Genomic DNA, 27,263 nt, shown 5'->3' with positions numbered 1-27,263 from the left:
CTTCTCTTTCTTTCTTATAACTCTCTTCCGAGATCGTTTAGATTTGAAGCATTTTTTCCATTTTTAAAAAGAACTACACGATCATGTATAATTTTCTACACGACCATGTATCAATTAATTTTTTACATGATCATGTATGATTTAATTTTCTACACGATCGAGTTTCGTTTCTTACACGATAGCTTAGTTTATAAGAAGAATTACACGAAACATTTTTTCCATCGTTAAAAGGAACTACATGAACGTGTATCATTTCCTACACGATCATCGTTTAGAAGAAAGAATAACATAATGCCTTTTTGTCATTTCTAAAAAAAACTACACGACCACATGTCATGATTCGTTTAGAAGAAAAACTAGATAAAACATTTTTTGAAAACTACATAATCGTGTATTATTTTCTATATGATTGCTTTTCACGATCGGTTAAAAGAACAAGTATTCACTTTTATTATTTGTTTGAGAATGATTTGAAATGTTTTGAATATTAAGTTACATAAAATGATTTGAAGAACCCTTCACGGGACGCCTCCTTCTCACTCTCGGGAATCTCTCTCCCATAAATCTTCTCCCGTCCACCAAATCGACGTCAACTGTCACCGCCGCCGGACATCCCCTCCTCTAGACTTTGATCCTAAGCTTCTCGAGGCTACTAATTTCACTTTGATTCCATTGATCTTAAGCAAGTTCGCAATTCTTTGATCTTCAAAATTTTTGGTAGTCAAAAGGAGAGAGATGGAAAAAGTGATGAACATCTTGAAGCCCAAACCAAATCCTCAACAACAGCTGAGGGATTGGCAGCGTAGGCTCCGACAAGAGTGCCGCAACGTCGAACGCCAAATTCGAGGTAACGGATCGTATTTTCGTATCTTCCGTTTCAATCTTTTTCGTGTTTTCTTTTATGTATCTGTTCCTTGCGAGGTTAAAATTCTGATCATGCCATCCATTCTTCTTCTACCGTTAGGGATTCTTTAATTCTTCATGTGTCTTTTATTTGATTTCTTCTTCTTTGATTGATTTGGGTCAGATATACAGCGAGAAGAGAAAAATGTGCAGAAAGCCATTAGGGATGCTGCCAAGAGGAATGATATGGTCTCTGCAAAGGTATGTTAAGAACTTGAGGTTATCTCTGTTTAATTTTCTTATTAGGGGTTTCATAATGAAAGACAAATTTCGATCTGGGAAATTTTCTACAAGTTAAGAATATTTAGGGGTATTGAGGTGAAAAATGGGAGAATCTGAAAAATATTAACCAAAGATGTTATATGAAAAATTATTTTCCCTAATGTTCTTTTAATTCGGGAACAAAACGAGGGGACTATTCTGTTCCCTCCCTTGTTTGTTCTTGTGTTTTTGTATAAATCTTATGCCTTGAGGGCAAAGCATGACTTGAAAGTTGGGGGTGGGGTTTGGTTGTGAGAGAATGTGCAGGTTTGCCTATAGCTATTACTACTGTTGCTAAGGCATTACGAAATAAGCCTTCCGACATTTGGAATGATGCCTTAGATCAACTTAAAAGTGGATAACCATCTTATTCATTAATGCACAACGTTTACAACTCTAGAATGAAAAAGGAGACCTTTGTTAGATAACATGCCCTAGATATGATAGTTCATTTTTTAGTTTTGCTGTAAAAAAGGAAAAAAAATTAGGTTCAGAGTAATAGAATCTCATTTTTCTCTCATCCTTCGTAAATCTTTTTTAAAACTTTAATGATAAGTATCTACCACTAATTAAGAATATATTTATGGAATGTCCTACAGCCCCTGCTCGTAATGCATACCAAGCTGTTAGGTATACTGCTGAATAAAGGCCAATGATAAAGCTCGAGTCTACATCTTCGCAAGTCTGTCTGCAGGGTTTTGGTTTTGTTGACAGGAAAACTAAATTGCATGAAATTAAAGTGCACAATAAACTATTGACTATAGTATGAATGCTTGAATTTCATGTAGTGATGTGAGAGTCGATCAAGTTCAAGTTGATAGTCTAAATGGTCTACAGTATAGGAATAGGTAATCACTTTGGGCTGAGGTTTTTTTTTCTCTTAATTTTATAAAAGCTACATCTTTCATGGACAAATATTGCAAGGCTATACACAAAAAGCCAAGCCCCCTAAAAGAGGAACCAAACTTCACTAGGCTCCTTATCCTAAACACTGTTATTCCACTCGTCCAAAAATACTCCAAATTATTATGCACCCAGCAAATCATAAAAGTTGGTCCTTATCACGCAGAAGTGGATGGGATGAACTCTCCAATCAACTATAATCATTTACATTGCTGAGTTTCTTTTTGTTCCACTGGTACCTTAGATGGCTGGGTTCAGTTTGACATTGAGGTTTCCTATATATCTGGAATGTATTTATGTGATATTATCTAAATTCTCAGTGGACTAGGGAAAATGATCTATGAATTAGTACACTGGACTAGGGAAAATGATCTATGAATTAGTACACTGGACCTAATCTCTAATTGTTTCAGCATGGGGTTATGTTCTATCTCTTGCTTAATATTGCCATTTATGTGTTTCAGGCACTGGCTAAAGAAATTGTGAGGTCTAAAAAAACTGTGAACCGCCTACATGAAAACAAGGCACAGCTTAATTCGATATCCATGCACCTTGGCGAAAGTGTTGGTACGATGTTTTCCATATTTTAAAGCTTGAAAATTCTTCTTGGTCCCTTTGCTGTTTTATCTTCTACAACCTAACTAAATGCTTTGTGGAGTCTGAGAGATAATTTGGTGATTATGAATCCATGACAAACTCTGTAATATAGCTAAAGTTTATTGTAAACAATAGTTTGCTGAAGATATACATGCATGCATGCATATATATATGTAAAGATATATTTTTTGCTTATGTTATCAATTGAATACGATAGAAAAGCTTGAATACAGATAGAAAAGCTTGAATTGGTATGAAATTTAGAAGTATAAGGACGGAAGGTGGCGGAAGGGATTCTTACTTAGCTCAATTTACAACAACTTTTTATATCGTAGCACAACATAATATTACCATTGTTGAAAGTCTACCAATTTTGCAGCCATTGCGAGAACGGTGGGACATCTTTCCAAGAGTGCTGAAGTTATGAAGCTTGTTAATAATCTGATGAAGGCCCCAGAAATGGCAAAAACAATGCAAGAGTTTAGCAAGGAGATGACCAAGGTATCTTTTTTAAGAATATAAACAATTTCTTACTTTCTCCTTGGTCAAGGCTATGAATTTAGAGGCTTGGAGCTGACACAAGACTTGATTGAACATTATTTGTTCGGTTCTTTTTTGTGTGGGTAGAAATCTTTTTTTATCAAGTTACAATGTGTTTATCCCGGTTCCATAACTTGGTTTATCTTTTATTGTCATTGGGAGAATGAGGAAATAATTTTATCTTTTATTTATAGAAACATAGTTAACTTTGTTCAACACCAAAAGGAAAAAGCCTAAGGTTTGAGGTGGAGAGAACCTCCTCCAAAGAGACTATAAGAGAGAGCCTACTAATTGTACAAAATTATGAGGAGTCTATAATTACAAAAGGATGTTTTGTGGTTGGAGCTCCAACACAACTTTGTGTACGACCCGTTTGTTAAATCCTCATGCTCCTTTGTTTGTAAACATTTATCGAAAGGATACTTGCTTGTAGCCTTATTGTCAAGTTTTTGTTCTCTGTTTAACTTACCAATTGCCACTAAATTTATATGTTTTCTTTAGAAAGTGTTATAATACAATTATTAATGTAGCTAGTTTTTTATATACTGTATCTATAGGCTGGGGTGATCGAGGAATTTGTAAATGATGCGGTGGATTCAGCACTAGATTCTGAGGATATTGAAGAGGAGATTGAAGAGGAAGTTGACAAAGTTTTGACTGCCATTGCCGGTGAGACTGCGGCACAGCTTCCAGAAGCTGTCAGGAAGGAAAAGATGAAACAACCGGCTCATGTGCAGGAAGTCCGGGAAGAGGTATCTATTGCATAATTTTGAGCACCCACGTTCTATTCCTACGATGGTTATGTACAGGAAAAGTATTGTGACATTTATTTCTTTTGCAGGAAGCAATAGCTGAGGGCATTGATGACGAGGAAGAACTAGAAGAGATAAGGGCTCGACTTGCGAAAGTTAGATCATAAATTCAATATTTCACATAAAAATGTAAAATTGGCTGTAGCTCAATTTGAGTGTCAACGGTACTTGTCCTGGCATATAATGAGAGAAAATAAGCGACATACCAAACTTTCTCTTGCTCATGTTTGTGTGATCTGAGATTATATTTATCAAATAGATAGGGAGAGGGTGGAGGTGGAGACGGAAACTAACCGTTTGATGTATATTGTATCTAATCTCTTATTTAAATGAAAATGATGCATTGTTCTATCATCACATGCGTGTGTAAATGCTGTTTTTTACCTACATTGTGGTCTATGTTCATTGTCAAAAAGTATAATGCAGTTTGTTTGTTATAAAGTGAGAGGAAATGGTGGGAACGGTTGTATTTGCGTTTACCAGACAAAATTGTCCATATTCAGATCCTGCAGGCAGTTAAAAAGTTGAAAAAAAAAAAGTAGGTTTGAAGGTTTTTATTTATTGCAGTGAACCCATGTAATGGATCATCGTTGGACCTTTAGAAGAGCATTGGTGGTAGTAGGGGAATGTTATATTATACCCAATCAAGTAGCAAAGTGGAGTTCCTTATCTAAGACGTATTAGATTATATTCTTTTCCAAAAGAAAAAGGTGGAAAGAGAGATAAAGACGCACGTTGGCCAAGCCTTTAAGGCACGTTAAGTCTTGCTTATTGCATTCTTTTTGCTCTATGATGATGATAGTTGGAAAAAGCCACTAATTCTTATGTTTATTTTTAACATTTTGATAATTTAAAATGCATAATAGAATTCTTGTCCTGTTTGATACTCTTTAACTCGGCAGCTGTGTACTTATTCACCCCGTGAAGATATGAACAGTGTTTGTTTAATGATACCTTCATACATAATACATCAACTCTGTTTATATTTCAGAGCTATTAAGAGACAAATAGCAGAACTTACTTTTGTTTCCTTACTTTTATTCTTGCTTTCTCTCTTCCTTTTATCTTTTTTTTTTTTTTTTAAATATCTGCTTATTGACTGAAATTTACTTTGCTTTTCTTTCTACAACTCCCTCCCTCAAATCCCACCAACCTACTATAGGCTCTCTCTCTCTCTTCTCTCTTTTCTCTCTCTCTCTCTCTAGCTTTAGACATTCTTTACTCCAAGTTTGTGTTAGCCTTATCAGCCAAGTAAAATAGGTAGTTCATCTGCTTTAGACAGAATCTTATATATACCCCTCAACCACAGTTGGAAGAAATATCCTTCTTGTACACAAAAAAAAAAATGGCAGCTTCTTTTTCTCACAGGTGTCTTTCTTTCCTTTTCCTCCTTGCTTTACCGTTGGCATCTGCAACTTCTCTTGACGAAGAGCAAGCAACCATTAACTATCCAATTCTTCAAGCAGAGAAGCTCATTAGAGATCTTAACTTGTTTCCCAAGGACTCTATTAACATTGCAGCAGAAGAGCCTTCATTTTCTTCTTCAGGGATTGTAGAGAAAAGCTTTCAGTTCCCTTTTATTGAAAGGAAAAAAAGTCAAGGCCCATCAGTTCAAGATCTTGGCCATCATGCTGGGTATTATCCCCTTCCACATACTAAATCAGCAAGGTAATTGAGCACATTCTTAGAGGTCTATAATTGCACCAGCTACATATTATAATATGTCATTGTACTTTTATTGATTGTTCATTAAAAAATTGATTTTGGAATGTGCAAAATGGAAGGTTTCAACAAAGAAAAGGAAAAACAAAACCGTTTTTCCTGGGATCAATTAAGCATATGGACAAGACTAGTTTGACTAATCTCACTTTCTGTTCATGCCTACTGTAATCTTGACCATGAATCCTTTACAACCTGAATTGTGAATGTATTACTGTTCATTCAGTTAATTTCAACTTAATAGACTTTGCATTTGCCGATAATTCTTGGTTGAAGTAGGTTATTGGGAAATTTGTGCATTCATGTGAGGGATTACACAGCCAAACAAAATCAAGGAATCTTTTTCATTGTGTTGATTATCATTTGAATCCTGTATTTCTCAGTTTCTTCCAAAGTTTACGGCTTTTGGTGAGTTTCACAGGATTGATTCATTTTCTAATTTATTCATGCAACTCATATTACAGGATGTTCTACTTATTCTTTGAATCAAGAAACAGCAAAAAGGACCCTGTGGTGATATGGCTAACAGGAGGACCAGGGTGCAGCAGTGAGCTTGCTATGTTCTATGAAAATGGTCCTTTTCAAATTGCAAACAATTTGTCTCTTGTTTGGAATGAATATGGCTGGGATAAGGTCATTTTCTTCTTCACCATACATCCCTACTCGAAATCACTTTTCTTTTTCTTCATCGTCTGATTTTGGTCATTTTGGATCCTTGTATGCAGGCCTCAAATCTTATTTACGTCGACCAGCCCACTGGAACTGGTTTCAGTTACACTTCTGATGACGATGACATTCGTCATGACGAAGAAGGTGTTAGCAATGACTTGTATGACTTCTTGCAGGTAGGACAGTCTCTTCAGTTTCATCTACATTTCGATACATATATAGTATATGTAATGGCTAGATATCCTACAAGATTAACAGATCTCTTCCCCTTTCCTTTTGATTTTTATCAATATTCTCAGGCATTCTTTACTGAACATAAAGAATTTGCTGCAAATGACTTTTACATCACCGGCGAATCGTATGCTGGACACTACATTCCTGCATTTGCATCCAGAGTTCACCAAGGAAATAAAGAAAAGCAGGGAATCCATATCAATCTTAAGGTACATATGCTACTAATTTATCTGGATTGAATCTGTTCTCTTTCTTCAATTCTTTTAATTAAATACTGAATGTCTTATCAGGGTTTTGCAATTGGCAACGGTCTTACTAATCCTGAAATTCAGTATAAAGCATACACTGACTATGCCTTGGAAATGGGATTGATTGAAAAATCCGACTTCGACAGCATAAACAAGTTGGTCCCAGGCTGTGAGAAGGCAATCAAAACTTGTGGTAACTTTCTAAATACTCATACAAGTTTCTTTTAAATACATGATGTCAAAAGATATGGTCAAGTAACTTATCTTTGTTCTGGTTTACTATGTAATGAACCCATCATCAGGTGCTAATGGAGGAAGTGCTTGTGTCACTTCTTACGTTATCTGCAACCAGATATTCAACAGAATCATGGGCATCGTCGGAGACAAAAACGTAAGGAAGAAAAAACCAAATGATCAAGTCTTATAATTGAAATACCTTGTTATATTTAGTTCATAAAGCTCTGATAGCATGCCAATTAATGTTAAAAACTTGGACATGGAGGAGAGTCTTACGTTTTGTTTCCACTGATGGAAATTCTAATTTCTATCGTGTTTTTGTTATGCAGTACTATGATGTTAGAAAGGAATGCATTGGAAGTCTTTGTTACGACTTCTCAAACATGGAGAAATTTCTTAACCAAAAATCAGTAAGAAGTGCGCTCGGAGTTGGGAATATGGACTTCGTGTCATGCAGTAGTAAGGTGTACAGTGCCATGCTTATGGATTGGATGAGAAATCTTGAGGTTGGCATTCCAGCTCTCATTGATGATGGAATTAAGGTGCTGGTGTATGCTGGAGAATATGATCTGATATGCAATTGGCTCGGTAAGTTTACGATGTTCATAATTCAAAATCCTCCATTTGAAGTCCCATAATTTTTCTGACAAAATGTTTCTAAAGGATTTTTTCTACTTTTGTTTTGAAATTTGCAGGAAATTCGAGGTGGGTTCATGAAATGAATTGGTCTGGTCAGAAAGCATTTGCAGCATCCCAAATTGTTCCATTCCTAGTAGATGGCAAAGAAGCTGGGCTTCTCAAAACCCATGGTCCTCTCGCTTTCATAAAGGTCACTCTCTCTTTCAACTATATAATAGCAAATATTTGAACATTGTCACTAATGTAACAATTGTCCCCTCTTAGTTCTTTAATTTTAATTCCCAATTAGTTTTTAGTTAAAAGAATTTGAGAGAAAACAAACACAAACTTAAAAGTCAATTGATTACCAAACAAGACAGAAGATTTCAAAGTTTTCCTCTAAATTCTCAAGTTAGTAAAGTCAAAGGACTCGGATGTATAAAAGTTAACTGACTCTGCCCTCTATTAGCTACCTGAACTGATCTTGAAAACTTAAAACTTTTTAGGTGAGCAAGTTTAATATTTTAAACTTTTTATCCTTTTATGTGAACTTAAGTATTTCATTTGATTTACAAGGCAAATGGTCAATGTAAATTTTAGCTCAACTATGATTGATATTGTTTTCCTCTTTAGAGGTTGGAAGTTTGATTCCATACTCTGCAATTCTAAAGAAAAAATGACGAGACAAAAAGGTTAACAAATACTAGGTTTTTACAACTTAAGAAAGGAAAAAGAAAAGAGAGACAACATAATAATTATGTTGTAGATTACAGTGGAGGAGTTTTTAGTCTGATATGATTTGAGAATGTGTGGTGGTTTTGGTACTACAGGTTCATAATGCTGGTCATATGGTGCCAATGGATCAGCCAAAGGCTTCACTTCAAATGCTGCAGAGTTGGATGCAGGGTAAACTTACCTTAGATGACACACATCAAAAACTTTCTCCAAAATGATTCTTCCTCATCTCACCCCTATGGTTCACACACTCATCACTTACCTAAGTCACTGTCTGTATAATTCTGTATCGTGTTAAATATCATTATTGCTTCTATTTCATGTTCTTTAAATTTATTTTACTGTTCTATATATTCTCAATATGTTAATAAAACTACAGACCACACCTCACTTTCTCTGACATTTGCTCGAAGTAGATTTTCTGGTTGTAGTTCTGGTCTTTGTTTGTTGACCTACTCATCGAATAAGAAGTAAAAGTAAAAAATAGAAATCATTCCATCCTTCACACATATACCTTATATTAAATATTAAACACACCTTATTACAATATAATTTGAACCACCTAACAAGATTAGTATTTGCAATTAGGATGGTTAAGTTATGCTCATATTTTTATTCACTCATTTCACAGCAAAATATGTATAAAAAAAATCGAACACTGTTGATTTGAATTTTATTTTAATTTGAATTTATGTATATGGTGATGATTTTTTTTCTCTTTACATTATTCAATTTTTTTGTTATTTTTTTAACCAAAACTTTATCAAGTTGGAAAAAAACGTAAGAAATTGAATGTTTAGTTTCCTAACCATCAAATTTAGTTTAGTTTAAATGGTCGAAAAAAAAATAAGAAAATAAGTCTAGTTCAATTGACTAAATTTTGTATTACACCCTCCCTTCACACCATTGTCAACAAAAATTAAAAAGCAAAGCAGGTAGGTATGTATTATCAATATTGAGCTTTGCATAGAAAGATTGTTTCAACTACGGTTAACCTAAACTCATTTTAACCATATATATTAGTTTATTAAAAATAGTGGATACATTAAATTTTAGTTTAGTTATTAATGGGTTCATACTCTTAGTTCATATCAAGTTTCAGCAGAAGTAGTATATGGAGGAGTTATAAGATAATGTATAATGATATATTTAATTTAAATTATGACAGTGGTTGGCATTTTAATTTATAAATAATAATGCAATGATGTAAAGATAGTCAATAACAAAGTTGCAATTTGGTAAACTTGCTGCCACCTTCCCCTTCATCAACCCCTTAAATTCTTTTAAATAGATTTTTAATTATTCAATTTTAAAACAATTAATTGATTCTTCATACGATTTAAAAATAAGAATTTCAATCAAACATGGATCGTTTATCTTAAATTTTTAGTCTATAAATCTCACAAAGTTTAAGATAATTTTAGTATATCACATGGTCCAATTGATTAAAGTATTATAAATTTAATGAAAAGATTCGATATTCAATTTAATTAACAAATACATACTCAAGGTGAAATGATGGAAGCTAAACATAAAATGGTCATACCCATGTTTAGGGTTACATCAAATCTAGGTTTTAATAATACTGTTTTTAAAAAAATGTCAATTTTTTCCTGAACTAATCAAAAGGTTACTCTTAAATTTCCATTTTCATATTTTTCAACTAAAAAAAAACTAATTTGAATCTAACTCAATCATATTACAAAGAATGGTGAAATTTCTTTTTACTAGAAAAGTCCATCTTAATGATGGCTTCATTGAATTGTTGGTAAAAGTAAGAATATTAATCTTTTCAAAAAGTGAAATTAAGGTTTTGTTTAAAACTATAATAATAATAATAATCCTTTTGACTATGTCAATAGTTCATTTTCGTATGACGTAATATTGTCCTTTAAAGGAAAAAAATGAAAAACATAGAATAGTGTGTTAGAAATAATTAAGTAGGACTTACTAATAAGACTTTTTCTCTTCATGAAAGGATCGAAATAAAATATGGTAGTGTCTATATATATGTGTGTATGAAAAACATAGAATAGTGTGTCTATAGAGGAGAAACCCAGGTCTCAATAAAAAATATAAATTGCGACACAATTTAAGCTTGTGATGCTTTCGACACTTTAGGGCCCGTTTGGTAACATTCATGTTTCCTTATTTTTGTTTTTTGTTTCATGTTTATGGTTTCCTGTTCTTTTTTTAGATCAAGAGTGTTTGATAATTGTTTCTTGTTTCTTGATTTTTTTAGATTTATTTTTTATTTTATTCACCATTTAATTCAATTAAACATCAAACAAATATATATGTCCTCCATTAAGCATTAAAAAAAATTAAATTATCAAACCTAGATTTGAACGTTTTCTTGTAATCTTATGGAGAACGAGATGAAGATTGGGATCTGAAGGACAGAGCTGGCGAGAGGAAGACAAAAACCCACGACGAAGAGGAGGACTAAAACCCACGGCAAAGAGGAAGACAAAAATACACGGCTAAGACACAAATCTAGCAAAAACCCACAAATTCGCCGAAAATCCACAGCGAAAACATAATTGACGCAAAGAGGAAGATGAAAACTCATATCCAACGAAGAGGAAGATGTTGTGTAGAGGAAGTCGATGAGAGATGAAGAGAAAGATGTTGTGTAGAGGAAGACGATGGGAGATGAAGAGGAAGACAGTGAAAATGATGAAGACGATGAGAGAAAGAGGAAGAGAATGATTATTTGGAAAAGACGATGGAGATAAGAGGAAGAAAAAAAAACCACGTGGAGAGTGGTTATTTGGGAAAGAAGATGAAAATAAGAGGAAGAAAAATAAAATCACGAGAGAAAAATGGAAAAGGAAAATGAAATAGAAAAAGAATTGAAAAAAGGAAAAGGAAAACAATAAAAAGAATTGAGAGAAAGGAAAAGTAAATCAATAAAAAGAATTTGAGAAAAAAGAAAAGAAAACCAATAGAAATAATTGAGAAAAAGGAAAAAAAACCAATAGAAATAATTGAGAAACGGAAACGCGAGAAACTACTTTTTTTTTCTGAATAATTCCTTATAAAATGAGAAACGTTTCTACTTTTTTTTAGAACAAGAAACAGAGAAGGTTACCAAACACCTCCGTTTCTTAAAAATTGAAAACATAAATAGGAAACAGGGAGCAAGAACGTTACCAAATGGGCCCTTAGATACTGATGATTGTATTGTTTGTGGATCGTAATGCGCTAAATTGCTAGGCGATTTGAGCACGTGGTGCTTGTAGCACTTTCTGTAGTGATGTTTGAATGATTTGTGGCTTATGTGATGAGACTTATATGTTGTTGTATGATCTTATTGTTTCTACGGTGGTTGTCCCAAAAAGGTTTTCCAAAATTCTCACTCACTGAGTTCATTTGACCTACTTTTTAATGTTTCCCCTCCCCAAGTTGTTAGGCCTTGAGGCCATGCGAATGTCAGTTCTAAGGTTACATAGCCAAGCTAAGGAAGGAAGACAAAGTGTCTCTGTAGTCTTACATGACTCGTTGACTATGAAAATTTCTATTACGTTTGAGGAGCCAGTTGGTAGGCGAATTGCTCTTTAGTGCGAATGATCAGACTCAGAAGGCAGATGAGTGGAATAACCAAGTTGGTGAAGGACTAACCCAGTGAGCCAAGGAGCTGAACTAAGGAATGAGAGCCCTAACGCGGTTCACTAAGAGAGATAGTTGGACAACCTAGGCGGAGGAGGAAGTGTCACCTTTACACCTTTAGGTATCCTCTACAGGGGATAACCTTAATGGCAAAAAGTAAGAAAGAAGAGGACACACTACTACAAAACTGACAACACTAGATGCTTTTTACCTGTTAAGTATTTGTTTACTTGACGCATTGAAAAGCGTCAAGTAATCTAGTGTCAAGAATGAAAAAAGTTTACTTGACAATTTTTAAGCGTTAAGTACAATTATACTTGATAGGTAAAACGCGTCAAGTAATCTAGTGTCAAGAATAAGAGAGACTTTTTGTTTGACAGTTTTTAAGCTTCAAGTAAAATTATACTTGCCAGTTTATACACGTCAACAATTTTTTTATTCGACACATTTTGCAAGTCAAGACTTTTTTTCTTTTCAAATGAAAAATTGTACAATTTAAATAATCATATAATTATATTGCATTCACACATATAAGTACACCTTTTGGGATTACACAGTTGCTAAACTATGCAATATTAATTAAACAATTGAATCAATCCAAACTTTCCATCAAAGAACTAATACTTTAACAAATTGCATATATCATTGAACCATACGTATAGTTAGTCATTAAATACTTAATTACAATAGCCCAAACTTCTACCATATAAATATATTGTTCCATCTAGCTCTATGTCCAATATAAAAAATCATAAAAGTCTGTAAAATATAAATATGAGGAAAAGCTAACATTTGGTTTGTGCAAGTGGAAAACACTAGAACATTTGCTCCAAGCCTCATGGTAGTCGCAGAAGTTCCATGACTGCAAATGTCATTTCGAGGAAAACTGTGAGACGATAAGGAGCAAGATAAGCAACCAAAAAGAGAATGTAGAAAAAAGAATGGTGCAGTAGACTTGCTAACAGAAACTGTAAATAATCAACACAGAAACACTATTGAAAATGCAGACTCAAATGCTCCTTGGCAAAATCATAGAAATAAAAGGATTTTAAGAAGCTGCTGTCCAAATAAAATTGTTAAGTGTACATTTGGCTACGCCTATCTTCATCCCTTTCTCTTCAAAAGAGTGTACTGTATGTCTAATTATACACAAGGGAGACTTATATACTGATTTTTAAATTAAAGAAAAGCATAGAGATCGGCAATTCATCTCAATGCTTGAAAGACAAAAGAATATTTGAGAGATCTTTCAGAAAGAAAAACTGTTATCAGAGAAAAAAAACAGTTAAATCATGTTCTTTTTTATGCATGCACAAGTTGAAATCATTTTTTTTCCATAAAAACTATGCACATTAGCACAATTATTTGTACACAATCATAGTTTCCAAAAGCAGTTCTTCCGATGGTAAAAACAATTTCTAGTTGTGCCATAAGAAACTTAAGTTAAGTTTGATTTGAAACATACTAAAGCATTATACTTACCTTAATTCTCGAACCATGCCTTACATTTTAGGCAATTTTTCTGATAGTGTCCTAGTTTGTTGTAGAAACGATATCTATCCTTAATTTGTTCCTTTTTATGGATTGAGGAAAATGACTTATTTATCTTTAGTTGTCCATGGTTGTTCTTTCCACTTTTTCCAGGTTTTTTCTAGCCCCTTTGTGACTCATGAGATTGGCAAAGTGAATGAGCATACTTTGTAATTCATGTGCATTCTATTTATCTTTCAGAGTGTTATAGCTCATGTGGAATTGACTATACTCTAAAAGGTAGAGAATTAAGGATAAATGTTACCAGAAAAATCTCATTAACTTATATTCCCATGACCTTTAGTCTTAGTGCCAAGTTCGTAATTTCAGGGATATGCCCATGTATAACACGAGAACAATCAAACTTGATGTTACTTGGTTAAAGTACTCATAAGTGTTTCAGCAAATGACTTATCAGCTGACTCTAACTAAGAACATTTCTCCACATATTTCATAAATTCCTCAACATCCTCAGTTTTTTTAATCGTGGACTTGATATTGTTTGTTACAGTAATTCGCATAAACATTAGGTTTAATTTATTTGATCTTTCTTATACTTTATAGAAAGATTTATCTTCATCACTGTTAGCAGAAGTAACTGCAATATGTTTCTCACTCAAGAGTGCCAAATCAAGATCCAAAACTCCAAGATAAAATTGGATTTGTTCGCACCAATCAGAGAAATTGAGTCCATCAAACTTGATTATAGACATAGCATGCAAATGAAGAAAAATAGGAGCAGGTTTTGCAATTACAAAATAAATATGTTTACACATTGTTGCTTTGAGAAATAAACTAAAAGATACAACATAGATTCAGATAATATTAAATAATCATTAACTTATACATTAAAATTTCTTTAAAAGACACAACAATGTATAATATTTATACTTAGCTGATGCTAAATTTAATTTCATATAATTGATAATTTAAATGCTTAAATTAGATAGATTAGTTACCTCTGGATACACTAAAGTATTTAACCAAAAATTCCTCAATTAACCACAATAAGTTCAAAATTATAAAACTACATATCTACCTTTGGGAAATTTAAATGTTTTAAAATAACGAACATCAATACATTCATGCTAAATCATTAATGTTTCATAATACCACCTCATTCATTATCATCAAATAAACATGAGTAATTGAACAACTATAATTTGATGTCTAAAAGTTTACCAATTTGGGCAATTTGGTGACGAACAAACTATTCATAACATCTCCTATGTTGTAAGAAAGTCAGTCACTTGCAAAAACCTTATGAGGAGCACATGGAAGCAGTTAACGGAATTCTATAGTATATAAAAGGAACTCAAGGTAAAGGACTGAGATTTAGGCATCATAACAAAAAACAATCCCACGGATTTACATCACAATTTGCAGTTGGATACTGCAATAATTTCATTAAAACTTCACACAATCTTACCTTATTCTCAAAATTTGATTGATTTAAATTCCAAACATAAGTGGGTACTTTAATCCATACTAACACATAAAATATGATCATCAATTTCAACATAAACTAAATACATATATATTGTAATTTACAACTTTCGAGAGATCATTATTAAAAACTTCAAATTTAACCAAACATATGCATAAGGATGAACATAAACTAAATATTGAAAGTAGAGACAAAAAACACACAAATTTACATGAAAAACAAAGTAACGAGAGAAAAACCATGATGTTTTATTCTGATTATTTTCTAATAGTAATAGAGGTACAAAGGGACACAAGCCTAATTAAAAAAAATAAAAAAACTAGGGCAAAGTAAATCTTAGTTATCCATGAGTTTTCAACATGACCTAAGTCCACTATTTCTAACACTTACCTCAAGCTGGAAAGTAAATGTTATAAAACCCAACTTGGTAACACATACTTCAAAAGATTGAGGACATAAATTTTGATTGTGTTAATAACAATGGAACCCAGCTTCCTAACAAAACTCAATCACATAAAATACACAAACTTGACTAAGATAAATCGGAGGTACTTACAAAAACTAGTGTATGGCTGCAAAACATAATCTCTTAAAAGATCTGTTATAATAATGATGAAATAAACTAATCTAGAAATATAATTGAAATCTAAAAAAATGTATCTCAAACAAACAAAAAATCTAACAAAAGTATAATGTATGAATAATTTGTATAGTTTAACCTATAGTGTAGACAACATAGGTAGTAAAAGCCATAATATATAGTCCCCTTGCAATAATTTAATTTATTCTTCTTAAGAAAAGATGTAGGTCAATGATGAAGAAAGGATCTAGGTGGTGTATGTAAATAGTAAATATACATAGTAAATAGTGAATAGTGAATAGTGAAGGGTAAAGGGAAGGCTAATATTTTCATTTATTTTGGTTTGCACACATAGACATAAGCACAAATAGAAACTGCCATAATCATAAAGTTTCCCCAAAATTGTTAATTAAATGATGAAGATAAAATGTAAATTACCAAAATTGTGTAAAGCTTTTTCTTTAGGGTACTGACTGAATACGAAAAGAAGCAAATTTGGTAATTTATTATTTTGCAAATACATAGATTCATAGATCGGCACAGCCCTAATATTCTATCTATTTTGTTGTTTCCCTATGAAAATAGGGTTTTGGATTTATATATATATATATAGCAATTAAATTTTGGGGTTCCAATATTTTAGGGCACTGTTATTGCATTTGGATGTGTGACAAAATTGCCCTAACATCTTCATGCGTCACATGACTTCAAAACCTAATAACTCTTTTTGTTAATTGGGCTAGTGTGATGGTATAAAATTTAGTGACAGTTTGAGATGGCTATTTAAGATTATAATTATTATCATATATATTTTATATTATTTAAAAATTCTTAATTTGTCGTCGTAAATACTTGGGCACATCATTGTTTCTATCATAAAAAATATTTATGTGGCCGAAAAATTTCTATGGTATTTAATATAATGAATTACATCAGATGACGAAAAACGGTAGAAAGAAACAGCTCATATACATTGTTTTTGCATATTGTAAATATGACAAGTAATTAGATATATATGAGAAGACTATCAAAAGCTATTAAAGGACTATTCACTTTTAAATTTTGGATTTCTGCTAACAATTATTTTAGTTTCTGCTTATGTATTGTGTCCGAACAAATATTTTAGGTATTTGCTGATGTAATTTGCGTAATCAAAAACTACTTAAGCCCCACGTTTTACTTTTTTCCCCCACTTCTTAAAAACATTATGTGTTACTCTTACCCACACTTTCTAAATACCTCTATTCTTTATCGCCTCCATTTTATAGATTTCATTTCTACTGTGTCCATTTTCCTAAAAAAAACCCTTCCTTCTATCTCTTCCTCTCTTCCATCGCTCGCTCTCACGAACTCATCTCCTCCCTCACAAAAAATGTCTATCATCGTCGAGGTCTGACCATTCACTTGATTGTCCATCGTCACACCTCCAATCATAAAAATAGACTTAACTTTTAGATAAAAATAAAAACAAAAAACAAAATTATCATCCAACGAACTTAATTTTGAAAAAAAGAAAATGTTTATTTTTTTGTAATTTAAACTCAGGCGTTGCTTAAGTATTCCTGAATCTCTTTGAAGATTGATTCAGGCTCCCCTAAATTCTAAAGTTGATCCCTCAACTCCATGATCTTCTCATCGACATGCTACCAAGACCAGTACAGGCTCCCCCTGGCTTTGAGAATTGATCCCTCAATTATGCGGTCTTCTTGTCGACATATGCGGTCTTCTTGTCGACATATTCCTCATCAATCTATCCATTTTGTCATCTTCTTCGTAGGTTATTATCTACAGTGAATATATTAGAAATAAATATACATGAAGCTCACCTTTTTCTGTCTCTTCTCGGCAAGTTTAGCAGTACACCATTCACCGTCTTCTCTTGTTTTTCGCTTAACCAAACCTTAAGCATGAATGACGCTTAATATATCATTTTAGAAAAAATATCTCTTCTCCATAAAATAAGGAATCAATCTTATAAAATAAGGAATCAATCTTATTAAGATTCATTCATAATAGTAGCCTCTAAAAAGAATTTTGTTTATCTAGAAATGATGGTAATCTATTTGCCAAAATATCTTACCAAAAATGAAGTGTACAAATTCATAATTTAGTATATAGGTCCCCGTAGCTTTGGAAGTAAATATTATATTTTATGTTACATAGCAAATATATATATTAGGTTAATTTTCATAGATGTAACAAAACACCAAAATATTTACCACCTGGATAACAGAAACAAAAAACCTATAAAACCAGTAAAATATTTTCATAAATTTTTTATTTTTTCTTGTTATTTTCAACAATTCGTCACTTCTCTTTCTTCTTCGTGGCAATTTATTCATCTTCTCTTCCAGATTTATTTAGTTCCTCCTCCAGAGTTTTTTTCTTCTATTTTTATTCAACTTCTTTTTCTTTCTTTCTTCATCTTCTCTCTTTCTTTCTTTCCTTCTTTCCTTCTTCATCTTCTCTCTTTCTTTCCTCATCTTCTCTCTTTCTTTGTTCCAGCTTCTCTTTCGAAATATCAAATCATTTAAATATAGCTTTGATATGATCTAAATGATTGTTTATCTAGTTAACACAATCGTTTAGATTTGAAATCCTTTTCGCATTATTTAAAAAGAATTACATGATCGTGTTGATGTGATCTAAACGATCTCTTACCAAAGTAACACAATCGTTTAGCATGGTCAACACGATCGTTTAGATTTGAAGTCTTTTTTCAATCGTTTAAAAAGAACTACACGATCATGTAAATATGGTCTAAACGATCACTTATCACACGATCGTTTAGATTTGAAGCATTTTTTCCATCGCTAAAAAAAACTACACAATCCTCAGGGGCGAATGTATTAAGGGGTCAGGGGCACGTGCCCTCCCTCACATTATCGGTTTTTGTATTTTAATATTAATTGTAAAATATTAGATTACAATATATATTAAATTTAGTTTTTCTTGTCTGAATTTTGTTTCTTCTATGATGGTGATGCCCTTGCAAGGTTGTGAGTTCAAATCTTGTCTACTACACTTATTTTTTTACGAATTAGATTTTATTCAAAACATCAATAATTTTCTTTTCTCAAATATCAATAATTTGATTTTCTAAAAAGTAGATAACTCTTTTTTTAAAAAAAAAAAAAAAAAAAAAACTCATTTAACATAAAACTCTAACTTATTTCCTAGCATTTATTTGTATATAACAAAATAAAATTTAAAAAATGCAACAAAATAGGTGTTCTAAACTTACCGTCTCTCAACAATATTCCATTAAAAAAATATTATTCTTGTTTTTTTGTACGCAAATTTTAAATTCACATATTTACATTACAAAAAATTATGTAGAAATTATCAGTCTTTCTTTATTGCTACAAATGTAGTGAATGATTTTGGAGTATTAGTAAAATGTTGAGATATTTTAAAAAATATTTTTTAGTGTGTTTATTATATAGTGTCTGGTGCCCCCTATATAAAATTTTTGAATATGTCACTGCAATTGTGTTGATACTACCTACATGATCGTGTATTATGATCGTTTAGAAGAAAAATTACAAGCACGTACTATGACCGATTAATCACATGTTAACTGAGGCATTTTTTATACTTTTCATTATGGGTCTGTATGCTTTTTCTGTTTTCAAAATTTTTCTATACAATGTAAATATTTTGTTGATAGATTATATTTTCTAAAAACACCCTATATAATATTTGAAAGAGTTTTTTTTTATTTTTTTGACGAAAAATTTGACCACGACCCATTTACTCCTCTATCAATTCAATTGAGTTAAAGTTATTCATGTAAACAATAAACTCGATCTAGGCATTAATGAATAAGTTGGAGGATTTGTGTGACTAAAATAGAAGGTATATGGTTTTGCCTAAAAAAGAAGATATTACTTTACATTATTTTTATTATTATTTTATATAATACAGATCTTGTTTAACACAATTTCTTCCTAGATTTTCAATTTCTAAAGTCAATTTGTAATTTTGGCCATCTTTTAAAAGTTGTATGACGTGGATTTGGAAAAATATTTTTTTTAAATAGTTTTTAGGAGGAGTCATAGTAAATTTTAAAAACTATTGAAAATATATATAAAAAAAAATTCTATAAATAACTGATATTAATAGACATTTATATACTTTTAATAGTCTCTATCAATATCACTGGTAAAATTGTTAGAAGTCTATCTAGTGACATATCTAAAATTTTGCTATATTTTATAAATATTTTGTTTTACCACGCAATATTTGAAAATATCTTTGCTTTTTTTATTTGAACAACTTTTTAATATATTAAAATACAAATATTGACCACTCCAATTGTATGACCAAATTGTTATTAAAAGAACATGTATAATAAAAAATTTATTTTAATTTGTCAAAAACAACCTTTACACACTGCATTTGATCGATTTAGGGTTTTTTAGTACATTTAAGAACAAGAGTACTTGATTGAACTATGATCGGTAGATTAATTTGATTAATTATCTATTATTGATCCAAATACATTTTCAAAATAGATCATACGGTAATTAAAAGGAAAAGTATATGTCCTTGGCTACATTTTCTTAATAGCAGTTTTAAGGTTTAAATTATAATTTTGTATCTATAGTTTATAAAAATTTTGAATTTAAGTTTCTTGTGATTTATTTTATTTTTCTCAAGAAAGTAGTTTCTATAATTTCAAACTAAAAATCCGATAAAAGTTCATTCCAATCAAGACTTTATAAAATAATTAAACTAAAATTTAATTACAAATTATAGAGAATAAATTTAGTGACATTTTTTAAAATAGCAAAAAAAAATATGATAATATGACCCATGTCACTATATTTTCTAAATTGTCAAAAAAATTAATTTAAAAGCGGATAGCTCTCTGTTTGATAACGGTCTGATATATCTAATTACTTATCATATTTGCAATATTTGTCATAGGTAAGAAATAGATATTATGGAGTACTTTTTTCTAAAGATTTTTTTTTGTTGTCTGATATAATTTTCCATAAATTTACGTAATTTAGCCTTAGTTTTAATTAAAAGTTGGCTGGGGACATTCATCAGCTAAATTACAAGTGGCTCCATATAAAGTCAAATCGCGGAATGTGAATTTTAGTGATTCTAAAGAGATCAATCACTTTGGATGTTTCAATAAAAATTAGTTCAATCTAATTTTCTAAAGAATGGTTTTCATTTTTACCACCAAACTAGTAGATTTTTTCTTTAAAAAATCTTTGCCATCCAATTATTATCAGAATGTGTTGTCAAACAAACTTCTGGACATATATATGGTTTGATCACAAAGTTTCAAATAATTAAATAGTCCTAATAAAATTTATCTATGAAAATGTTATCAAATCCTTATAGAGAGTATTGTTTATAATGTTTAAACCATAATAAATAAATTCTAACTTTTAATTTCATAGCCACATAGGACTATAAGTTTAAACTTTCTCTAAACCGACCAACTTTGTGATTAAAAAAAGAGTTGTTCTTCATTTATTTAATGCATGTGGACTTGGGAAAATACACATATTTATGGTAGTCAAATTCTTTCTACATTGCTTATACATTTGTTTCCATGTCTGTCCTCTTCCGTTCCTAGAACATACTTTGGATGCTTTTAAAAAAAGAGTAAGGGTTTGCTGTACTTAAGGCTGCCAAATTAATATATATAATATATATATATATATACACACACATACATACATAATAAGAATAATAATAAAAGAAATTAATGGATTGGAAAGTTGAAGAGACTATAGAGTATAGCTTGTTCCCATAGGAGTTAGAAAACTGTTTCAACATTTGTCTATCATTTTGACTTACTGTTTCACTTTTGAGTCGTTTATAAATAATAGCAATAATAATAATAATACCAACCCCTTCCAAAAAAATCTATAATTCTCCTATATAATAATAACTCACTTTCCTCATTTCCCACTCATTATTATAGTTTTTTTCCTTAATAGAGACAAAAAAAAATGGGAAGATCTCCTTGTTGTGATAAGAGTAATGTGAAGAAGGGTCCTTGGTCTCCTGAAGAAGATGCTAAGCTCAAGGATTTTATTGACAAAAATGGCACTGGTGGAAATTGGATCTCTCTCCCCCAAAAAGCTGGTAATTTTAGGGTGTTAGGGTTTTGAATCTGTTATTTTCCCTTCTTCTTACCATAAAGGTAGGGAGATCACAATGTTAAATAATTGTATTACTCGTACGGTTTTCTTTGTTTAAGTGGGGTTTTTTAAGTCTCTTTTTTAGATCTCTTTTTGTAAAATGAGTGTTTTTTCTTTTTCATTGCATTTGTGGTTGAGGTGTGATGAGGGTGCAGGATGTATAAACTTAGTTGAGATATGTCGGTTAATTTCTCTTTCTATTTTGTTAAAATAATAATAGTAGTCATAATACTAAAATTGTTTTTTCTTTCTTTCATGTTTTGTGGATTATTATGGAAGGTTTGAAGAGATGTGGGAAGAGTTGCAGGTTGAGATGGCTTAACTATTTGAGGCCTAACATTAAACATGGAGGATTCACTGATGAGGAAGATAGAATAATTTGTACTCTTTTTTCCACTATTGGAAGCAGGTACATTTATTTATATAATCTTGATTAATATTTTATTAATCACTTAACCTTCTTTCTTCTTCTTCTTCTTCTTCTTCTTCTTCTTCTTCTTCTTTTTCTTTTTTGTAGATTTTATTTATTCTTCTTCTTTATGCATTTCTACATTATTATTATCTTCTTATGTTTAGAATAGTGTGTATAAACAATTAAATTTACCCTAACCAAGCTTACTTAAACATTACATAACAATGTATATATAAGCATTTGCTTATATGGATCTAGCTTGAGAATTTACAGGTGGTTGATAATGTATATTTGATTTCTTCAAAAAACAAGTAACTTTAACGAAATTTTTTTAGGATTTTTCCCTTTCATCTTCTTGTGGATCTAGCTTGAGAATTTATAGGTGGTTGATATATCTCACGAGTGAAAGATCGAGTAAGCTTTTCTTAGGGTTTTTTTTTCTCTTTCTTTCTTTTTCTGGATCTAGCTTGAGATCGATCAAATTCGCAGGTGGTCAATAATCGCAACGCAATTACCGGGAAGAACGGACAATGACATAAAGAATCATTGGAATAGCAAGCTAAAGAGGAAGCTTATAGAAATGGAGAAGAAAGCCCAAATAACCACATCCAGAACCATACCATCTTCACATAATCATCATCATCATCAAATTTTCTCATCATTTTCATCTCAACCACTCTCATCCCTAATCAACAAACATGATGACTACTTCAATGATATTAATTATTCCAATTATAACCTTTCCTCCCCTCCAACAACAATCAAAAGCTTTGAATCTCTCATTTCATCAATCCCATCAAATTGGTCAAACAACAATAATAACATTAGCCCTAGCCCCTGTCTTGTCCAAACACAAGAAACAACCAACTTATTGAGTAGTAATTCCTTGATGTATAATCATCATAATCCATTGGTACAAATGAAAGAAAGCTGCTTATTAGGGTTTGGAAGTGAAGGAAGTTGCAGTTCAAGTACTTCTGATGGAAGAAGCTACACTCAAATCAACACCACTTCAGGGATAATGGGATTTCAAAATAATAATAATAATAATAACCCTAATTATTATTATTATTATTCTGATAATATTATGAATTATATTAATCATCAACCAGCTGCTAATCTTGAGTACTCTTACATGGAGGATGAAAACAAAACATTACTAGAAAATTTCATGTACTGAGAAAGGGGGTAAAAAGGTCAGATAAACTTATCTTCTTCGTTTTTTTTTTTTTTTTTTTTGTGGGGAAGATTAATTTTCTTTTGTGTTTTGACAGCACTTGGGTAAAATTTTCTTTTGATTTTGTGCACTTTGTTAATGAAGGTAATTTAATGATGTGAAACTGTTGGTACAAACTTTGTTTTTTTACTGTAGTTGCTCCAAAATTCAAGGCTAGTTTATGTTTTTTTTTATGAAAACTAGAAGGTTTTTTAGCATAAAGGAATGATGGTCCAATGGCTGAATTGAAAGGAAAGAAAATAACAGTGATTTGAAATTCATTTAATTACCATATCTTATAAAACCAAATCTTGATATTTATAATCATTCTAAAATTAAAAATAATCCAATATAAAAAGCTAATATTGACAAAGATTTGATATTTTTTATTTTTTCAATTTTTTGGCTTTTATGTCATAGCTGGTGTACTCCAATATGTTTTGAACTAGAAGCTAAAAGTGATGTAGGAGAAATGAATAGCAAGAGTTCAAGTCCTTATAACCATGGCAATATAAAAAAAATCATACATATGGAAGTAAAAATATATTCCATAAGGTAATAATATAAAAACAAAAACAATAAGGGAAATATACATTTTCAAAGTAGAGTATTTCTTGAAAATCTTTTTAGTAGGTGCCAAAAAGTCTTAAATATCAATAATGGCAATCAGTGAATATTAAGAGTTGAGAACATCTATTGTTTATATTATAATATTGTTAGTTTTATGTTTGACATTTTTTTATATTACAATTGAAATATTGATTCACCTAATTTCGTGTCAATCTAACCTATTAAAACGACGAGAAATATCGAACATGTAGCAACAAAATTACTTGAATATGGACAATAGTTGGATGTGTTTTTAGAAAAATATTGAGAAAGATAGAGAGTTTTGTATTAATTATGTGAAGGCCATGCTTGTTGTTTATAGGGGTTAGTAGTAGAGCTATGGAGCTATTGAAAAGACATTTCAGACCCTGCAAAAATCACCACACTTTGAAGAAATGATGGGATGGTTTTGACCTTTTGAATTCATCTGCCTCTTCCCTCTACTACTTCTACCTGCAGAGCCTGGGTTGGAATAATATTAAGTCCCACATTAGGGTTTTTATTCTTTTATTTTTATATTTTTTATTTTTCTTCAGAAACTAGGCTAACCCTAGGTTGGACTTAAACATGGCAAAATGATTTTTTTTTTAAGAAAAAAAAAACCCTATTGTTTGAATTTATTAACTCCAACTTTTGGCTTTTTCGGCAAACTTTGTCTTTCCATTTTGTTTGATTTTAGTCTACGATGTTATCTCTGTGATCTCCTGATATAAAATCATCTTTAACTCCTTTCATAACCCCACCATAGATTTGGTGAAATAATTTGGATAGGACTTATATACATATAACCACCCTTATTGAAACGATATGGATATTAATCTAATATATAATATCTAATAAAATACAAGTAATGTTGCAATAAATATGAATGACAATCAAGTAAACTTAGAAACAAACAGAAATAGAAAGATATATATTAATAACTTAGTTGAGTACAATAACACTTACCTTCAGAGGGACAATATGTCCCATGAAAAGAAACTTAAATAGTAAAGAGTTAAGTGATTATAATGAAATACTAATAATTTTGTAATTAGACCTCTTCTAGTATGACCTACATACAACCTATTACAATGGTGTACTTATTTGTCAGATATCTTTTACGATGAGTTTGCGACATTTGTACACAACCTATTACAAGGTACTTGTTATATTTGTTAGATGTACAACCTATTACAGCGATACTTATTTGTTAGATATCTTCTATTGTGACACATACAACCTAATACAAATGGTATTTATTTGTTTGATATACAACCTATTACAATGGTACTTATTTAATTTGTTGGATATTTTCTGTTTCTCACGTAAAATTTACTGTGATCTTTGGTAATAACTAGCTAGACTACATACTTCTAAACATGAGATCCTCTTTCTCATTATTATAATATTCTCTCCGGCCTAGTCTTGTTTGAAAAGTATTCCAATAACAAACTCACTTAGATTCTTTATAATTATGTGATCATGTATCAATACAATCAAACTTAGACTCTCGGAACTATAAGTTAGTATCAAATTTCTTTATAGAGGTAAACAATTGGATCAACCCTCATCAATCAAAACTGAAAGACCATGCTTGGCAACAGTCACACGTAGAATTTCACAATATTTCCTTTTCAAATAATAACACTTCACTACACATTGCAAACACCCAAATAATATACATATGAGTTGTACATACAAACAAAAGAACTCATATAACATTAAAAGATAGAAGGTTTTTGTTGACATTTAAATTGTCAACATTTTGTACATCGTCCGGATAGAGAATGTAGCCACCTATCTTTATCCTACACATATATCTTTTTTAAATACTAATATTAGTAATAATTGCTAAATTATTTATGTATTTATTTACTTTTAAAAAGGTAAAAAATTAATAATAACATAATATCTTATAATATTTCATTTTTATCCTTTTAAGAAACAAAAATAAATCAATTTATTTTTTAAAAAATCTTTTAATATCATATTTGTACTATTTTGAAAAAAAAAATTGAATTTGTTTTAAATAAAATCTTCTAATATCAATTTTGACTTACTTAAATCATTTTAGGAAAAAAGAAAATCAATTTTAAATAAAATTACTTTAATATTCATTTGATTTGATGTATTAATTTATTTTCCACAAAATCTCAAAATATCTCATTTAATTTATTTTAGGAAAATGAAATTTTGTTTTATTAATATAATATCAAATTTTGATTTTATTTTTATTACTTTTTTCTAATTTGTGGTACACTCCAGATCTATAAATAGGGACTCTTGTTATTTGAAAAAAGACGAAGAATTTTTTTAACAAAGAATTCTTTGGAGAAAATTTTCTTACAAAAAGTCTGCAGAGAAAACGTTAAAATTTTTTTTAGAGATAATCTCTTAAAAATGTGAGTTTTCTTATTCATTTCATTACGTTAATGTTTTACTTTTTTTTTTTTTTTGTTCCTCCCTAGCAAATCAAATTTTATTTTAAAATACACTTTGTTGGAGGTTCATGTGGTAGGGATTTACTCCCAAGGATCCGCACCTCATCGACGATTAAATTTTATTTGGGATTTGAAAATCTATTTTTTTTCTTTTCTTTTACGGTTAATATTTTTGTTTATTATTATTTTTATTATTATTATTAGTATCATTATTATTATTATTATTATTATTATTATTATTATTATTATTATTATTACTATTATTATTATTATTATATGGGTGGCGGCAAGGTTTAAAAAAAAAAACTTCCTCTTCTTTTCCTTTTATCTTTTTTTTTTATTATTTATATATTTATTTGTTGTAGTTGTCTACCATTTGTATTTTCCTTTTATATTTATTTTTTTAACTTGCATTTCTTGGATGCATAATAATTATTATCATGTAATATTAAATTTAAGAATATTTTTTACACTTTGAAATATTACCATGGTATTTCATATCAATCATTTAATTTTTTTTCTCCTTACATCATATTTATTTTTACATTTTTTCATTCTAAAAAAAATCCGACGATGGAATTAGAAATATCGGAGTTCGTTATTTCTAAATTCTTGAGGTAAGGGAATCGGTTCTTTGGGAATCCAAGATTCGATTCTCAATATTTTTTTAAAAAAATAAAATCTTATCTTAGTTGCTTAATTTAGGGTATATTATATTTGATTCTATTGTGCATTATTTCCTATTGACTTAATTTTGAAGATCTTTATTAAATTTCCCTTTTTAACTG

At 30.6% G+C, this 27,263-nt stretch overlaps 3 protein-coding genes across 3 annotated transcripts; all 3 read left to right on the top strand.

Moving 5' to 3' along the window:
* The first annotated feature begins 440 nt into the window (after window positions 1-440).
* Window positions 441-4,373, top strand: LOC101221083 (vacuolar protein sorting-associated protein 24 homolog 1). The gene is made up of 6 exons (XM_004147246.3): window positions 441-847; window positions 1,028-1,104; window positions 2,532-2,634; window positions 3,044-3,165; window positions 3,762-3,956; window positions 4,046-4,373. The coding sequence occupies exons 1-6, from the start codon at window positions 736-738 to the stop codon at window positions 4,121-4,123; spliced, it is 687 nt and encodes a 228-aa protein (XP_004147294.1). The 5' UTR covers window positions 441-735; the 3' UTR covers window positions 4,124-4,373.
* Window positions 4,374-5,179: 806 nt separating this feature from the next.
* LOC101220848 (serine carboxypeptidase-like) lies at window positions 5,180-8,878 on the top strand. Its single transcript, XM_004147245.3, has 9 exons — window positions 5,180-5,684; window positions 6,200-6,368; window positions 6,461-6,580; window positions 6,704-6,847; window positions 6,929-7,079; window positions 7,189-7,277; window positions 7,453-7,711; window positions 7,819-7,952; window positions 8,572-8,878. The coding sequence occupies exons 1-9, from the start codon at window positions 5,362-5,364 to the stop codon at window positions 8,692-8,694; spliced, it is 1,512 nt and encodes a 503-aa protein (XP_004147293.1). The 5' UTR covers window positions 5,180-5,361; the 3' UTR covers window positions 8,695-8,878.
* Window positions 8,879-21,591: 12,713 nt separating this feature from the next.
* On the top strand, window positions 21,592-23,593 carry LOC116401706 (transcription factor MYB36-like). Its single transcript, XM_031880148.1, has 3 exons — window positions 21,592-21,759; window positions 22,095-22,224; window positions 22,717-23,593. The coding sequence occupies exons 1-3, from the start codon at window positions 21,624-21,626 to the stop codon at window positions 23,405-23,407; spliced, it is 957 nt and encodes a 318-aa protein (XP_031736008.1). The 5' UTR covers window positions 21,592-21,623; the 3' UTR covers window positions 23,408-23,593.
* Window positions 23,594-27,263: the final 3,670 nt, after the last annotated feature.

Source organism: Cucumis sativus, chromosome 1 (genome assembly GCF_000004075.3).
Source record: "Cucumis sativus cultivar 9930 chromosome 1, Cucumber_9930_V3, whole genome shotgun sequence".
In the NCBI taxonomy this organism is placed as follows: domain Eukaryota; kingdom Viridiplantae; phylum Streptophyta; class Magnoliopsida; order Cucurbitales; family Cucurbitaceae; genus Cucumis; species Cucumis sativus.
Note: the sequence above shows the minus strand (reverse complement) of the source record. Positions and strands in the feature narration are given on the sequence as shown.

What these genes read in the sequence shown, in the direction of transcription:
- LOC116401706 (XM_031880148.1), top strand. Translation starts at nt 21,624, where the DNA reads ATGGGAAGATCTCCTTGTTGTGATAAGAGTAATGTGAAGAAGGGTCCT. An exon ending in CTCTCTCCCCCAAAAAGCTG is followed by an intron (nt 21,760 to 22,094) that starts GTAATTTTAGGG and finishes TTATTATGGAAG; the next exon opens with GTTTGAAGAGATGTGGGAAG. An exon ending in TTTTCCACTATTGGAAGCAG is followed by an intron (nt 22,225 to 22,716) that starts GTACATTTATTT and finishes TCAAATTCGCAG; the next exon opens with GTGGTCAATAATCGCAACGC.
- LOC101220848 (XM_004147245.3), top strand. Translation starts at nt 5,362, where the DNA reads ATGGCAGCTTCTTTTTCTCACAGGTGTCTTTCTTTCCTTTTCCTCCTT. An exon ending in GAATCCATATCAATCTTAAG is followed by an intron (nt 6,848 to 6,928) that starts GTACATATGCTA and finishes ATGTCTTATCAG; the next exon opens with GGTTTTGCAATTGGCAACGG. An exon ending in GAAGGCAATCAAAACTTGTG is followed by an intron (nt 7,080 to 7,188) that starts GTAACTTTCTAA and finishes ACCCATCATCAG; the next exon opens with GTGCTAATGGAGGAAGTGCT.
- LOC101221083 (XM_004147246.3), top strand. Translation starts at nt 736, where the DNA reads ATGGAAAAAGTGATGAACATCTTGAAGCCCAAACCAAATCCTCAACAA. An exon ending in ATGATATGGTCTCTGCAAAG is followed by an intron (nt 1,105 to 2,531) that starts GTATGTTAAGAA and finishes TATGTGTTTCAG; the next exon opens with GCACTGGCTAAAGAAATTGT. An exon ending in GCACCTTGGCGAAAGTGTTG is followed by an intron (nt 2,635 to 3,043) that starts GTACGATGTTTT and finishes CCAATTTTGCAG; the next exon opens with CCATTGCGAGAACGGTGGGA.